Below are 15,462 nucleotides of genomic sequence, written 5' to 3' on the forward strand. Positions count from 1 at the left end.
GGAGCGCGCCCGCGAATGCTGCGGTTGCCGCGATCGCGGGCAGCCCCCCTCCCCTTCCCGGCCTCTGTGGAGGCTTGGCCTTCACAGAGGCCGGGAAAGAGCCAGGAGCGCGCCCGCGAATGCTGCGGTTGCCGCGATCGCGGGCAGCCCCCCTCCCCTTCCCGGCCTCTGTGGAGGCTTGGCCTTCACAGAGGCCGGAAAAGAGCCAGGAGCGCGCCCGCGATCGCCGCGATCGCGGGCGGTCCCCTCCCTTTCCCGGCCTCTGTGGAGGCTTGGCCTTCACAGAGGCCTGGAAAGAGGGAGGACAGCCAGGCCACCTCCCTCGGCGGCGGAGGCCAAGCAGGGAAGGGGCCTCGCTCATGCCTGGCGTCCGTCGCAGGGGGGGTGTCCCGGGGGCGGGGCCAAACCGGGGCGGGACCGTGTGGACCCGCCCCAAACCGGGAAAGTCCCGCCCCCATGCGGGATATGGCATCCCTAGCTCAGTGAATATCAACAGTACCCCCACATTGGCTTGGATCTTTCTAAGGAAGGCCGACCCTATCATTGGACAGGAAATTATAGCAAGTTGTTTGTTATTTTTTTATCCTTTACTCTCAGGAGTGGTGCTGAGGGGTCTTTTGCATCATGAACCATATGCACCTTTATTTCTGGCCCTTTTACACTACACAGTTATAGCACTATGAATAATTGCCATGGCATCATCCTAGGAGTGAGCGAGTGATGCATGATGTGTGTGGGACAATCCCAGTGCAAATAAAGTGGGGCTTTTTCAGGCCACGATCTGATATCTGTGGGAATCCCATCGGCTGGATTAGGCCTGGGCTGACAGACCTCTGCCTTTTCTTAGGGAAAAGGCCACCTTCTCTAGGCTGTAATCCCCACCTGATAAGAATCAGCTGGCTGACTTCCTAGCTTGAATACTGTCAACTGACTCTGCAACCCATTAGGACACATCAGGCCTTGTGAAGCCACTGAAACCAAGCCAGCTTTTTCAGTTAGATGAACTTGTTTTAAGTGGCAATACTGCCTACTTTCCTGCTTTCTCTTCCAATTTGGCACCTCAGATCATGACACCCACCTGGCTGTTGTTAACCTGCCAAATCCTGCAACCCATTACTGCTGCCACAGAACTAGGCCACCCAACCCGGCTCTGATTCTTCTCAAACCTTCCAGTCCATGTCTTTCTGATCCAGTGCCAGAGCTGGCCTCACCATGAGGTAGAATGAGGCAACAGCCTCAGGCAGCAGATGCAGGGGGTTAACAATTATTCCTCTGCTGGAGAAAAGAGCTGTGTGTGCTAGTTTGCAGGCATAATGGGTTGGGGATAAAAATAAATTAATCTAAAACAGTTAAAGTTAAAGCTAAATTAAGCTAAAACAGCCAGGCAGTATGTTAAATTAGGATAACCCAAAAGAAATCAGGCACGTCCCCAACCCCATCACTTTCGACTGAGGGATCAAAGGTCCTTGCCACTTTTCCATTAATCTGAATACTGGCGGGGACCATTATCACCTTCTCGCGGCCTGAGTGCCCAATTTGTGATGGTTAAAACCAGACAGGTAGAGTTAACATCAACACTCTACTTAAGCATTTTTAAGTATTAGAATTGCTTACATCCATAATGCATCTTAACAAACATCCATTACAGTCATAATGGGACATGTATCTATTTTAGAATAACCTGATTTGTCTTCTCAGTACCTAGAGAAGCGTTTTCCTTAGGAACTTCCAGGTTCTCCAGCACAACTGGTCAGCTTCTGGCAGAGTTGCACTGAAGGGCCCAGAGATTCCTAGAGAGAACATATTAATGAAAACCAGAAATAATCTAATCCTTAAAAGTCAAAGCCGCAAATGTGGAGAGACAACTGTATTATTGAGGACTTAGCAACAGCTTAAGTCTGGGCAAAACATGTTCTCAAATGTAAATAAAACAAGGAATGAGAATGCTGGCACATCTAATGGCATATGTGAGCAGTTGTGACCTATAAAAACCTCCTAGCAGGTGGAGTAGATAATATTGTTAAGATAGTAGCCAGCCAAACTGTACCACAGGCAGGGTTGTGGCTAAGATCTCTGTTTTGATTGGATATTGTAAATGAGGAATGGGTTAACACTGTTAAAAATTATTTTGATTGGACAACTGATATCCTGCGAGAGGCTAGGGAGGGAATAAAAGGAGCTGAGATTAAGCTATAAAGGACTACTTTGCAGTCTGCAGGGATGAAGAACGTTGTTCATCACAGCCATGTTCCTAATAACTGATAAACTGCACAGACATGCTGGTAAAGATAGACTGTGCTGGTAAGAGAAAGATAGTTCCACTGATTCTATGGGTGCACTCTAGATGGGCCTAAGCCAGAATACTTTTCTGACATCTATTTTCCTCCATCCAAATATGCAGCTGGCTTCTGTTCTAAGAAACAAGTATAAAAGTGGGCTTTTGTAGCAATTCATTTCGTCTACCCACACACCGGCTGGGATGTTGTTGTTTTTACAGACACTATGCCAACACAGTCCCATGAACCCTGTGGCAACTTTACAATTACCTCTGGGGGGAAAAATGGAGATGGTGAGTGCCACCAGTTTTGACAGCTTTAACAGAAGCTTTGATCAATTCAGGTAGGGTAAGACTATCAATGGTTACCAATGATGATGGATATATGCTGTCTCAATCAAGTCACTTTAAATGTTGTACCAGAAGAGATGTCTTTGGATACTGTAGATTCCCAAAAGGACAAATGGATGGTTTGAGATCAGTTCTAGACTTAACTGTCACTAGAAGCCAAAATGTGTGAACTGTGGTTATTGTACTTTGAAAACATCATGAGATGACATGAGTCATTGGAAAAGACAATGATGGTTCAAAACACACTATAGAAATAATCTAGTTTGAGACCGCTTTAAGTGTGCTGGCTCAATGCTAGGGAATCTTGGGAACTGTAATTTGTTGTGGCACCAGAGGTCTGTGACAGAGAAGGCTAAATGTCTCACAAAACTATAGTTCCCAGAATTCCTCAGCATTGAGCCAGGGCAGTTAAAGTGGTCTCAAACTGGATTATTTCTGCAGTGTGTTTTGGACCAATGTCAGGTGAAGTTGAAGGCAATAGGGAAAAAAGAAAATCACAACACAGGTGGACAAATTCAGTCTAGGATGCTACAGCCCAAAATTTGCAAGACATAAACAGGGCTGTTAATAACAGGGTTTAAGCATGATGGATATACCATTAGAGATTTCCCATTCGTATGGTCACCATAAGCCAACTTAATGGTAATTAGCAACACCAACAACACCAAAACATAATGCTCTATATATCAATCTATATAACAATCAATGCTAAACAGCAGAAGGAAAGAGCTGTTGCTCTCACATTTCTTCATGCCAGCTTCACAGAAACAGCCACTTGGCCTCTGTGAACTTTGGTCTGATCCAAATTCATTTTTAGGTTTTCATGTTGTATATGAGTTCAAGAATGCTGCCTCTGGAGCATAACAGCATCAGCTGGCAATGAACAAAAATGCAATGTTTTTTATTTAACAACTTTAAGCTTATATGAAGAGATGATTAAATCATGGCTTGGCTATCTTTATCGGCGAACGACTCATCCATAAGATTTCATAACAGGATAAATAAAAAACAGATCTTTTCTAATAAGTGTTTAATTTTTCATTACTGTTAAATTAATGGGTTCCTATATACATGTAGAAGTGCCTTCAAGTTGCCTGTCAACTTATGAAGACCCCATGGGCTTTCTTAGGCAAGGAATACTAGAGGTGGTTTTACCAGTCCCTTCCTCTGAAATACAGCCTATAGCACCTGGTATTCGTTGGTGGTCTCCCATCCAAGTACTAACCAGGGTTGACCCTGCTTAACTTCCAAGATCCACACAATAACATTATATTTGCATTCAGGGTAAAGATTTTTATGTCCACACACTCTTTAGCTGTAATTCTATACCAGCTACACTGGGAGGAATCACAGAATCAGAATCATAGAGTTGGAAGAGACCCCAAGGGCCATCCAGTCCAACCCACTGCTATGCAGGAACTCACAATCAAAGCACCCCCGACAGATGGCCATCCAGCCTCTGTTTAAAAACCTCCAAAGAAGGAGACTCCATCAGACTCTGAAGGAGTGTGCTTCACTGTCAAACAGCTCTTACTGTTAGGATGTTCCTCCTAATGTTGAGGTTGAATCTCTTTTCCTGTAGCTTACATTCTTTGTTCCATGTTCTAGTCTCTGGAGCAGCAGAAAACAAGCTTGCTCCATAATGGCACCCTTTCAAAGACTTGAACAGGGCTATCATATGTCTTAACAGTTTCTTCCCCAACCTAAAAGTAACCCTCTGAACTGAACGGGACTCACTTCAAAGTAGAAATGTGGAAGATAATACTTTTAATCTCTTACAACTAAATCCATGATTCTCTGTCAAGGACACTGGGCTGGCTCCCAAACAATGTGATCTACTTTCGTTCTCATGTGCTCTTGCGTCTCTTTATTTGTTCTGATTTGTTGAGTTCTTTAGAGCAAAGAATTAGCTTGCTTTAAACTAGGAATGGGGAAGCTTTGGCCTTTCAGATGATTTGGTCCACAAGTCCCTGTCAGCTCAACCCAACATAGCAAATGGTAAAACAGTTGGGGAATTGTAGTTCATAATATCAGAAGAGCCTTGCTCTAACCCATAGCTTTAATTAATCCAGACATAGCCGCAAATAATGGATGTGAAAACCACAGACAAGGAGAATGAGCTAAAATGAAAACAGTGGTTTCGTATCCTTGCTTGTTCTCACTAACCCAACAAACCACAATCTTTAGAGTTCAGATATCGTGGGAAACTGATTAGTTAAAAACAGAAGTAGCTCCTTCCACTCACCTTTCCCCATGTATACTTGTTACCGCTTATGCAGAGAGCAGAAACCATGATTTCATAATCTGTCTGAAGCAGGGCACTGCACTAAAGCATACTTTCAAGACAGAACAATAAACAGAACAATAAACCAGATGTAATAATATTTGACTTTGGGAGATAAACATTATAAATGACACAATAAGTCAGGCATATTGGAATCTCTACAACACGAATATTTAGAACGTCAACCAATGGGCAGGGATGTTTTACTTTCCCCTCATGAAAAAAACAACTCACCACTCTGTCCAGTAACTACCAGATCTTGCTTTTAGAAAGTTGTAGGCATTTGTAACAGAATCCTGCGCATGTCTTTTCAGACACGGACCCTGCCAAATTCCACAGATTTACTTTTAGCCATAGATTTACCTTCGTGGCCTAGATTTCTCTTCCTAAGTATATGCTCTGTTAGCCTTTGGGTATGCGTTCTTATTTTGCATTCTTGCACATATGCAGAGAAAGCCAAACAAAAATCCTTACTTTCAAAAGTGTTCAACTGTGCCTAAGCATTTCAATTCTGTCATCCAAAAGGGACCTGGGCTGCACCGCCACATGTTAGAGGGATGGAGCCCACAAAAGCTTTGCTGCACAATTTTCATCCCTTAAATTGTAATTTTTCAGTCTGCATCCAAGCCCTTGAGATAAGGTGCTTTAATTTATACCATTACAGGCTATTTATTCATAAACAGTGTGATTATTGCTACTACTGAACTATTTGTCACCTCTTTTCCTACACAGAGTACAATACATTTTAATTCACTCATCAGCACTGAACTCCATTGCTTCCTAGTAAGCTGCAGTCTGTGGTCCCTTTAACCTCAGCTGCAGTTTCCAGCACCAAAAGAATCCTGAAAGTAAATAATAGAAGATAATCCCTCTTGTATGCTTGGCATTTAGAGCAGTCAACACACAATTTGCCTGCTCTGTTCTCTCTCTTTTTTCAGGCTGTTTGCCAAGGAAAGACCTTTTAGGATCATTTACTTAGAATTGTTCATACAATTAGCTGGTCCATTGTTAACACCAGTGTGTGGTTTTTCTTATGCAAACCACACCATGCTGGCCGGAGAAGGGTTTTGTGTGTTTTTTTAAAATGTAGCATTTCCAATCAGACTATTCCAAAGGGATTTACTACCAGCCATTACAGAAAGACACAGAAACTGTGTCTAAACAGGTGCCGATGTAAGCGACTTGACTATAATAATCTTTTTTATTACTGAGGGCTGGGCAAATGAGGGGGGTCTTTGTTGTTGTTGTTGACTGCCCTTTTGACCCGTGGATGAGACACCTCCAAGACTCCCTACCCTCCACTGCTCTGCAGAAAATTTATACCTGTGACCTCCCTAACAGAGTCCATCTACTGTATCTAGCATGCAACCTTCCTCTCTTTCTGCTTCCCTTTACCTTTCCTAGCATTATTGTATTTTCCAATGAGTCATGGCTTCTCATGATGTGTCCAAAGACATATCATGAGTTTTTTCATCTTGGCTTCCAGGGAGATTTTCAGCTTGATCTGCTCTAGGACCCATTTGTTTGTCTTCTTGGCTGTCCACAGGATCCTCAGTACTCTTCTCCAGCACTACCTCTTGAATGGATTTGTTTTCCTCCTATCTTTTCTTAACTTTCTTAACTGCCCAGCTCTCACATCCATACATGGTAATTTGTTATTAAAATATAAAATAAACAGAGTAAACTATGCAACACATACTAAATTGCTCACATTGTTCAGATAGCGGAATAAGAGGGTTCTGCAGGGTATGAAAACGGAGTGCCAGAAGCAAGAGAAAGTTTAGGGCATGCAGAACATTCTTCATTCCTGGGATAATACGGAATCAAAAGCAGAAGTATTGATACAGTACCAGCATATACCAATATTTTCCCAGTCTGACCCAATTAGTATATGTTTGACTACTACTCCCACTATTCCTGACCACTGGCCATACAGCCTAGGATAATGGGAGTTACAGTCTAAAATATATAGAAGGGATGCCATATTGAGGATGGAGCAAGCTTGTTCTTTGCTGCTCCAGAAATGAGGGCATGGAGCAATTGATACAAACTACAGAGAAAGATTCCACCTAAATATTGGGAAGAACGTCTTGAAGGTAAGAGCTGTTTGACAGTGGAATGTATTGCTTCGGAGTGTGATGGAGTCTACTTCTTTGGAGGTCTTTAAACAGAGGCTGGGTGACCATCTGTCAGAAGTGATTTGATTATGAGTTCCTGCGTGGCAGGGGGTTGGACTGCATGGCCCATGTGGTCTCATCCAACTCTATGATTCTATGAAATAAACAAATAACAGCTGGAGATAATAGTGATAGAGACGAGAAGGGAAGCTCACTGGTGGGTTCACACTGGAATTGTCTTGATCAAAGGCCATTAAAACGTAAGATGGCAGTGATTTAAGGGCTCACACCAGGTCATGTTACTTCATGCATAGTGTAATATGCCTTAGCCTTGCTGATATTGCATGCTAGAAATAAATAAAATAAATCAAAATGTGGCCCTTGTGGTTTCTTCCATTTCCATGATTCTGTTTGTAGAAAGACAGCCAGTGTGGTGTAGTGGTCTGTGGGTTGGTCTAGGACTCTGAATACCAGGGTTTGATTCCCTACTCAGCGGGTGACTTTGGGCAAGTCACACTCTCTCTGCTTCAGAGGAAGGCAATGGCACCACCACCGCTGAAAAAACCTTGCTGAAAAACCCAATGGTACATTCACTTTTGGTTGTCACTAATTGAAAACCTGAAGGCACATAACAACTTGCAGAAGGTTGCAGAGGCATAAAATAGTTATAATGGACCACAAGAATCAAGTAGTCCAGCGTTCTGCCATGAAGGAATACACACACTCACTCCTCAGAGATGTCCATCCAATCTCTGTTTAAAGATTTCCAAAGATGTAGACTACAACACCACTCTCCAAGGTAGTCGATTCCACTGCTGAACAGTTAGTTCTTACAGTCAAGACAATTCTTCCTAATGTCAAGTGGAATCTCTTTTCTTGCATTTTGAACTTTTAACATCCTGTATGTCAACTGTCTAAGAAAATTGGATTCCCCCCAATATTTCTCCTGTGCCTTTTTTTTTTTTTTTTTTGCTTCTGAGAATGCAGAGATCTATATATGTTGATGTTTTCTATTATGATAAAAGTTGGCACATTATGTTTCTTTATTCTGTGTTTATTAAAATCCCCTGTTAGCCACCGTCCGATCAGAGCCATCCTGAGGGACTTGGTTCCCTGAGACAGAGCAATTTATGACTTCTGTGCTCTCTATTCTCCCTTCCAGTTAGCTGGAAGTGTTTCTGAGGATCATCCAGTCTATCCTCTACCAGTGCTTATGTCAACGTACATTGTTTTAACACAACCTGAGTTAGTGTTTAAAAACTAAAGTAAAACAATTCACAGAGTCCCCAGAGTATCTGGATAAAGTATTTCTATCACATGATGTGACATCCCTATACAGTCTCCAGGCAGTGCAGGTAAGCTTACGTGGAATTATCTCATTTTTATCCTCAGAAGCACCCTGCAAGGTTAAATAAGGTGAGGCTGTCATTTGTCTGAGACCATGCTATCTTGTGACAGCAGCATGGATTTTTGAACCATCCAAAACCAACATGATGAAACCCACAATCTTACAAATTTCTGATCACAGACATAAAATGTTTTTTTTTTAAAAAAAATCCAAATAATCAGAAGCTCACTTCCAATGTAAACTTCAAAAGTTTTACTTTCAAATATGTGCACAACAGCAAAGGCTTACCTATTTGCCCATGGGTTTATTCAGTCCCAGAATTCAAAAGGCTGTAATTGTGGCAGTTAAAATAAAATAATAATGCTGTAATCCTGTAGTGTCAATGGCCCCCTTGTTGGTCACTGAAGGAAACAGGATACTGGACTAGATACACCTTTAGTCTGATCAAGTACAATTATGTTTATGTTTATAGGTTCTTATGAAGCAGGGTTGGAACACTGAATTACAAATGTACAGTAGGGACCTGCCAACACCCCCACACCCATGTTCTCCCATAAACATTTTGGGCTCAGTAATCAGTGGCTTAGTGGTTAAGATGCCAGTTCTGATCATTGGAAGGTCAGAAGGTTGGCAGTTCAAGGCTTGAGGTGCTGCATGATGGGGTGAGCTCCTGTCACTAGTCCCAGCTTCTGCCATCCTAGCAGTTTGAAAGCATGCAGATGCAAATAGGTAGATAGGTACCACTTCTCAGTGAGAAGGTAACAGCATTTGGTGCACTCATGCTAGCCACATGACCACCACAGCAGTCCTTGGACAACGCTGGCTCTTCAGCTTAGAAACGGAGATGAACACTACCCCCTAGTTAACTAGACATTCATGTCAAGGGACTACCTTTACTTTTTAAAGTTACATTTATTTCATGTAACAATCAAGTAGTTCTCTCTCACCTCACCTGGGTGCTGTGATTTTGGAAGCTATTGACTGAGTCATTAAATCACCCAAGATGCTTCAGATGGGCAATAGCCTAATAAATGCAACATACCAAAACAATGATTTTAAAGTGTGTTATTTTTATAAGAGAAATCAAAGTGCATTTCAAGGCCTCCTTGATTTGTTTCCAACCCCTAAAATGTCTGTCCTCCGTACCATGTTTTATAGTGCTTGTAGAAGATGCTCATGAACTGTCAAATCTCTGTGAACCAAGGCTTCCAAATCTGTACAACATCTACTAAAAATGCTTCTATACTTTCCAGACTACTTCTAAGCAAGTGTATAAGACAATAAAGCTGAATTCCTGTAAGTGATGGGAGTGAAATATTTGGCCCACAAGATGTTGCTGAATTACATCCCCCAGCATTCCACATCACTATGTTGGTTAGGGTTGCTGGGACCTGCAGTCCAACATCACCTAAAGGACCAGATAATTCTCACTCCTACAGTGGCCACCGAGTAAATCACATTTAATTCAATGGGACCTCTGAACAGCCAAGGCTGTTAGAGCTTATCTAAACTGAAGCAGCTTGTGGCTTGGTTCTTGGCCTCCAACTGAGCATTCATGGAGGGCCAAATTCTAAAATATAAGGTTAAAATCTTAGGTAGGAGGTAATAACTAATGTTTGCAGCTGCAAAATTCTGTTCCAGTATTCCTGAACAGAATAAAATTTTCATGACATTTATGATCCTCTCTCTTTCAGAGAAGCTGGAGTGGCAAATTATGGTCCTCTTTCTTGTGACTAGGGATGAAAAAATATTTGAAAATACTCAAATAGAAACAGGCTTCCTGTATGTAATGCAAACCTGACAAAGTGAATCCTGATTGGATGACAATTTTCATAGTTCAGGATTTAACTCTGTGTAAAAAACACATTTTTGTACAGAAAAAACAATTTTCTGCATGTCTCTGTGCCAAAATGCCATTTTCTGCACAAAAACAACATGTCTTTTTTGCAGAAAAAATGCAAGCTGCAAATAGTCTTCATAAATTGCAGTTTTCAAGAACTTTCTCATAGCAGTAAAATTATTCGGTCATGCCTGCAATAACAAATTTTACAAAAGATTTATATCCATACTTGCAAAGTAGGTTCACCTGACAGCCAGCATTTGTTCCAAAGTCACCCAGTAAGGTATGTTCCTGAACTGACATTTGAATAGAAGTCTCCAATACTCTAGTCTAGTTAGTACACTAACTGGTTTTAAATCACTTGGTTGAGAAACATAGGGCCTTGGTTGACTGTAGAGGTTTCATTCAATTGGTGACTAATGATCTTGATTGACAAGCTCTCTTGAAAAGACAATTATGAACTCAAGTGTGCCTCTGCCATCCCTCCATTGGGCAGCAGGAGAAGATCCAATTACCACTTTGCTAATATGATTACATGTCATTTTTATTTTTGTAGCAATGCACTGTCAGTTGAAAACCACAAGGTATCTGAAATGTTTCCTACACTAAACAAGCAAGCCAACTGAACTGGTATAATCACATACCATCCCAAAGGTAGGTTTGCTCCCGGCCAGAGTTTTACAAGCCTAGCCAGAATTTTACCTTCACAGCTGTCACTTTTTAATGTTTTACCAGGCAACCTATATGAAACCCGGGGGGGGGGGGAGAATTCCAAAGATTTTTGCTGTTAGACAAGTTCCAGGAATTGCACCCTAAAATTCACAGAATACTAGTATATACATGCAGCATGGATGAGAATGAGGCCGTTTTCTTGAGGCAAATATTGTGTGCTGACAAAGGGTTGTGTGTTGTCAGCTATTTCTTATTATCATTTATCACTTTCACAATAAGAGTTGTTCAGCAGTGGCACATACTATTGGGGTCTTTGGAGGTCTTTAAAATGGGTTGGATGACTGTCTCTCAGGAGTGTTTTATTTGTGTATTCCTGCATGGCAAGGGGTTAGACTAGAATGGACCTTGCAGTCTCTTCCAACGCTATGATTCTATCATTCATCTCCAATTTTAGAAAAATAAATGCATTTGGTAACAGGTAATGGGAAAAAGCTCTAGCTCAGACTCTGAAGAGCCATCATGAGCCAAAGTAGGGCTAGATAAATCAGTGGTCTAACACAGGATAACATTTTGCTCAATAGCAGGGCGCACATGGGACATACATTATCAAAGCAGAGTGGGGAAACTGTAGCCCTCCAAACATCACTGGATTCCAGAGGCCATCTGTCTGAGCCAACCTTTTAAAACAGTTTGGGATTAAGGGAGTTAGGATCCAAGAGTATCTAAAGAGCCAGAGAATAAAAGGGAAGAAAGAAGGGGTGGGAGAAAAGAAAAAGATGTGGCAATCCTTTTAAGACTGTTATTTTTGCAAGGCTTCCGTGGATATAAACCTACTTCTTTGGATGCAGTACAGGGTGATAATAAATGCCTGTATAAAGGATAAAGCATATTTGCAGAGTTGTGGGAGTGGGATGGAACCTAATAAAATCCAGAAAGATACAAATAATGACCTTTGCACTAAATTTTCAAAGGACTGGGTGAGGTGATACAGTTCTTTCAGAACTTTACAGTGGTCAGTTAGTGATGATGTGTGAAAACAATAAATCTGCTCACCAAAAGTCAGCTTCCCAAAGCTCAAAACACTCTCTAAGGAGATTCCTTTTGTTATATGTGCAATAGCGAAGACATAATATATGTAGCGTGCCATGAAGCCATGGTCTTCGTTCATATCTCTGCTATGGGTTGGAACTTGTGAATATAATTCAGTTCAGCATTTTCTGTTTCTAGGCTTCCTTGTTCAAGGAATGCCACGGGTTCACCATCCCTGTGCTGAACAAGTTTATAATTTGTGCCAGCTCTGGAACCTTTCTCAATGCCACAGATAGGCCCTAGGCACATTATGAGGTAAAATGAAGTATGGAATATGCTGCAATGGAGTATGGTGGATTCTCCTTCATAGGTCTTTAAACAGAGGCTGGATGGTCATCTGTCAGAAGTGCATCAATGTGTCTTTCTACATGGCAGGAGGTTGAACTGGGTAGCCCTTGTGGTCTTTTCCAACTCTGTGATTCTATGATTGTAGCACCTGTGAGACTAACTGAGAAAAGGAAATTTCTACCACTTCCTCAGATGCAATTGGTGGACTGGCACCTATGAAAGCTAATGCTAGATTTTCCCCCCCCCATTGGTCTCAAAGATGGTATAGGGTTTCCTTATATCATTTTATGTTGAATAAAAACAGCATGTCTTGGAGGTCTCTCATTCATGCGCTTGCCATAAGTCAAAGTCAACCTGCCAGCAACTACCAACAACAAAGCACTTAAAATAGCACACTCGACTTTTTGAACAACTCTCTCAGCATATAATTATTTTTTCCCTGGCCACTACTTTCTTCCTAGCACATGACAGCAGCATTGCTCAGTTGCTGTCTTAAAGAAAAAACAACCCTCACTTCCAGAAATATTTCTTCCTGTCCCCTCCATCTTTCCATCCTTGATATATGGATTCCTCTAAAAATTAGCAAGAGGTCTGAATGTACCTTATTGTCACAACTGTGTAGAAATTACTTTGAAGCAAACAAAAACCATACCAACAACATATGCTTTCAAAGGCTAGATCTACTTCCTCAGATACATAACTGTGAATGCATGTTTCATGTGCCTTCAAGTCACCTGTTGACTTATGGTGACCTGAGCCAGAAACAACTTGAAGACGCACACAACAACAACTAATAATAATAATAGTCTGGTGAAGTGTTTACAGCGTCGGGACTAGGACTCTGGGCAAGTCACACTCTCTCAGCCTCAGAGGATGGTCATGGCAAAAACTGGAGGAACCTGCCAAGAAGGGTCACCAAAAGTCATGAACGACTTGAAGTCACACAACAACAACAGAAGAACCCGAGGTTAATTAAATGAAATAAAACCCAGTAATAGCTTCATCTTTTAGGGTGGCCATAAGTTGGAAAGGACTTGAAGCCATATAACAACAATAACTACTACATAAGACCAAAAGTGGAAGCTTAATTAAATGAAACAGAAATAAAACCCAGTAATATGTTCATCTGTTAGGATTGCCATAAGTTGGAAAGGACTTGAAGGCACATAACAACAACAACAACAACAACAACAACAACAACAACAGAAGATCACAAGCGCATGGTTAATTAAATGGAAATTTAAACAAAACTCCGTAATAGGATCGCCTTTTAGGGTCACCATAAGTTGGAAAGGATTTGAAGGCACACAAGAGCAACAACAACAGAAGAGCACAAGTGGAAGCTTAATAAAATGCAATCGACATAAAACTCCCAACTTTTAGGGTCGCCCTAAGTTGGAAAGGACTCGAAAGCACACAACACACACAACACACAGAGACACTTCTGCCAAGGCGAAGTTTGTTGCGGGATCGACCCCCCTCCCCTCCCCTCCCATCCACACAGGGTCAAACTTAGAAAAGATAACCCAAAGAAGAAGGGAGTGAAAAAGAGTGAGAGGAAAAGAAAGAAAGGAGGGGAGGGAAAATGTCAGTTAAAAACCCCAAAACCAGTCCCAGGGGTTTTTTGACAGTCGGTCTTGACATGGAGGGAGAGAGAAAGCAAACCAGAGGGGATGAGAAGAAGACGCCCCTTGTTTCTTCTCTGCCTGGAATGAAAGCAATGCCAATTAAATTATTGTTGTTGTTATTATTATTATTATTAATGGCTTCTCCGTTTCTTTTCTTTTACCTACTGCCCAAATCATAGCCACTTCTCCAGGTCCTAAGGCATGGAGTCGCCAGTCTCTCTCAGCCAAAGAGCTCTAATTGTTCTTCTCCTCCTTTTCCCTCCTCTTTCTTTCTTTCTTTCTTTCTTTCCTTCCTTCCTTCCAAACCCACCACCACCCTTCGGCGGGAGAGAGAGAGAGAGGGAGAGAGAGAGAGAAGGGGACCGGGCTCTTGGTGCCTGCAGCCAGCCTCCCACCGACTCGGAGTCGGGAGGAGGAAAGCCCACAGCGCCCTCAATGGCGGCTCCTGGGCCGCCATTAATCAGAGAAAGAGGGGCTGCTTTTTCCACCCTTGAATCCCTTTTTCAGGCCTTGCTGAGGGGGCTTTGGCCTCTCTCCCCTTTTCCCTGTCTGAAAGGCCTCAAAAGAGAGGGAAAAGCCCACAAAGCATAAACAGGTGCTGTGTGAGGGAAATGTGTTTTGGGACTGCAACTCCCAAAATCCCCTTCTCCCACCAGTCAACTGGCTTGGGGATTCTGGGGGTTGTAGTCCTCAGAATGGAGGACATTTTGGAATTTGAGAGAGGGACTTCTCCTTTCCCTGTCTCAAAGGTCTCAAAAGAGAAGAAATTAGTCCAGAATGTGTCAGTAGAATCTGTGAGGGAAGTGTGTTTCTTGGGGACTACAATGCCCAGAATCCCCTCCTCACCAGACTGCTGAAGCATGGGAAATCGGGGGGGGGGGGGTGTGCAATGCAAAATATGATTTCTCTTAGTGTGTTTCGGGACTACAGTGCCCAGCACCCCCCCAGTAAGGTGGCTTGGGGATTCTGGGTGTTGTAATGCAAAAAGTGATTTCACTATCTCCCCCCAGCTCTGGGGTGCAGAAAAGGAAAAATGGAGGGGGGGGTTCTCATATAAGTATAAGACTCATAAAATATATCTATAAAACACGCACATAAATATAAATTTATAAAAAACATTCATAAATATATACAGTCATGGTTCTTAGTCATGCTCAGAATGGAAGACATTTTGGAATTTGGGAGAAGGTCATCTTTTTCTCCCCTCAGGGACCTCTCCCTTCCCTCTCTGAAAGGCCTCAAAAGAGAAGGAAAAAAACCAGAATGTGTAAATAGAAACTGTGAGGGAAGTGTATTTTTGGGACTGCAACACACAGCATCCCCTCCCCAGTTAGGTGGCATGGGAACTCTGGGGGTTGTAGTGCAAAAGATTATTTCTCTTTGTGTGTTTTGGGACACAAGTGAGTTATTTGCAGCAAGAAAATGCAATCAAGGCAAATGTAGTGTGAACCACGCTCCACTGCCAAACCGATCCATTGATTCGGATCGCAAAGCGATTTACTGTATTTGCAAGTGGGAATGCGGCCCTAGTTGCATTTGATGCAGTGTTTTGCGAGAAAAAATGCGCTAG

General features: G+C 42.3%; 1 protein-coding gene across 7 annotated transcripts in view; it reads right to left on the minus strand.

The window, feature by feature from the left end:
* The window catches only part of AMOTL1 (angiomotin like 1), a 97,717-nt gene that overhangs the window by 67,238 nt on the left and 15,017 nt on the right, over window positions 1-15,462 (minus strand). For 2 of the 7 annotated variants that reach the window (XM_089512811.1, XM_089512810.1), the window contains exon 1: window positions 14,054-14,204. The exons of 4 other annotated variants lie outside the window; for them this stretch is intronic. In XM_089512811.1, the coding sequence (XP_089368937.1) occupies window positions 14,054-14,069 (16 nt within the window). In that variant the 5' untranslated portion in view covers window positions 14,070-14,204. Of the gene's footprint in view, window positions 1-14,053; window positions 14,205-15,462 lie in introns of those variants that run through there. One more of the 7 variants, XM_089512813.1, reaches the window with a different exon arrangement.

Source organism: Sceloporus occidentalis, unplaced genomic scaffold (assembly GCF_023333645.1).
Source record: "Sceloporus occidentalis isolate IW3139 unplaced genomic scaffold, rSceOcc1.0.p SCAF_2, whole genome shotgun sequence".
In the NCBI taxonomy this organism is placed as follows: Eukaryota; Metazoa; Chordata; class Lepidosauria; order Squamata; family Phrynosomatidae; genus Sceloporus; species Sceloporus occidentalis.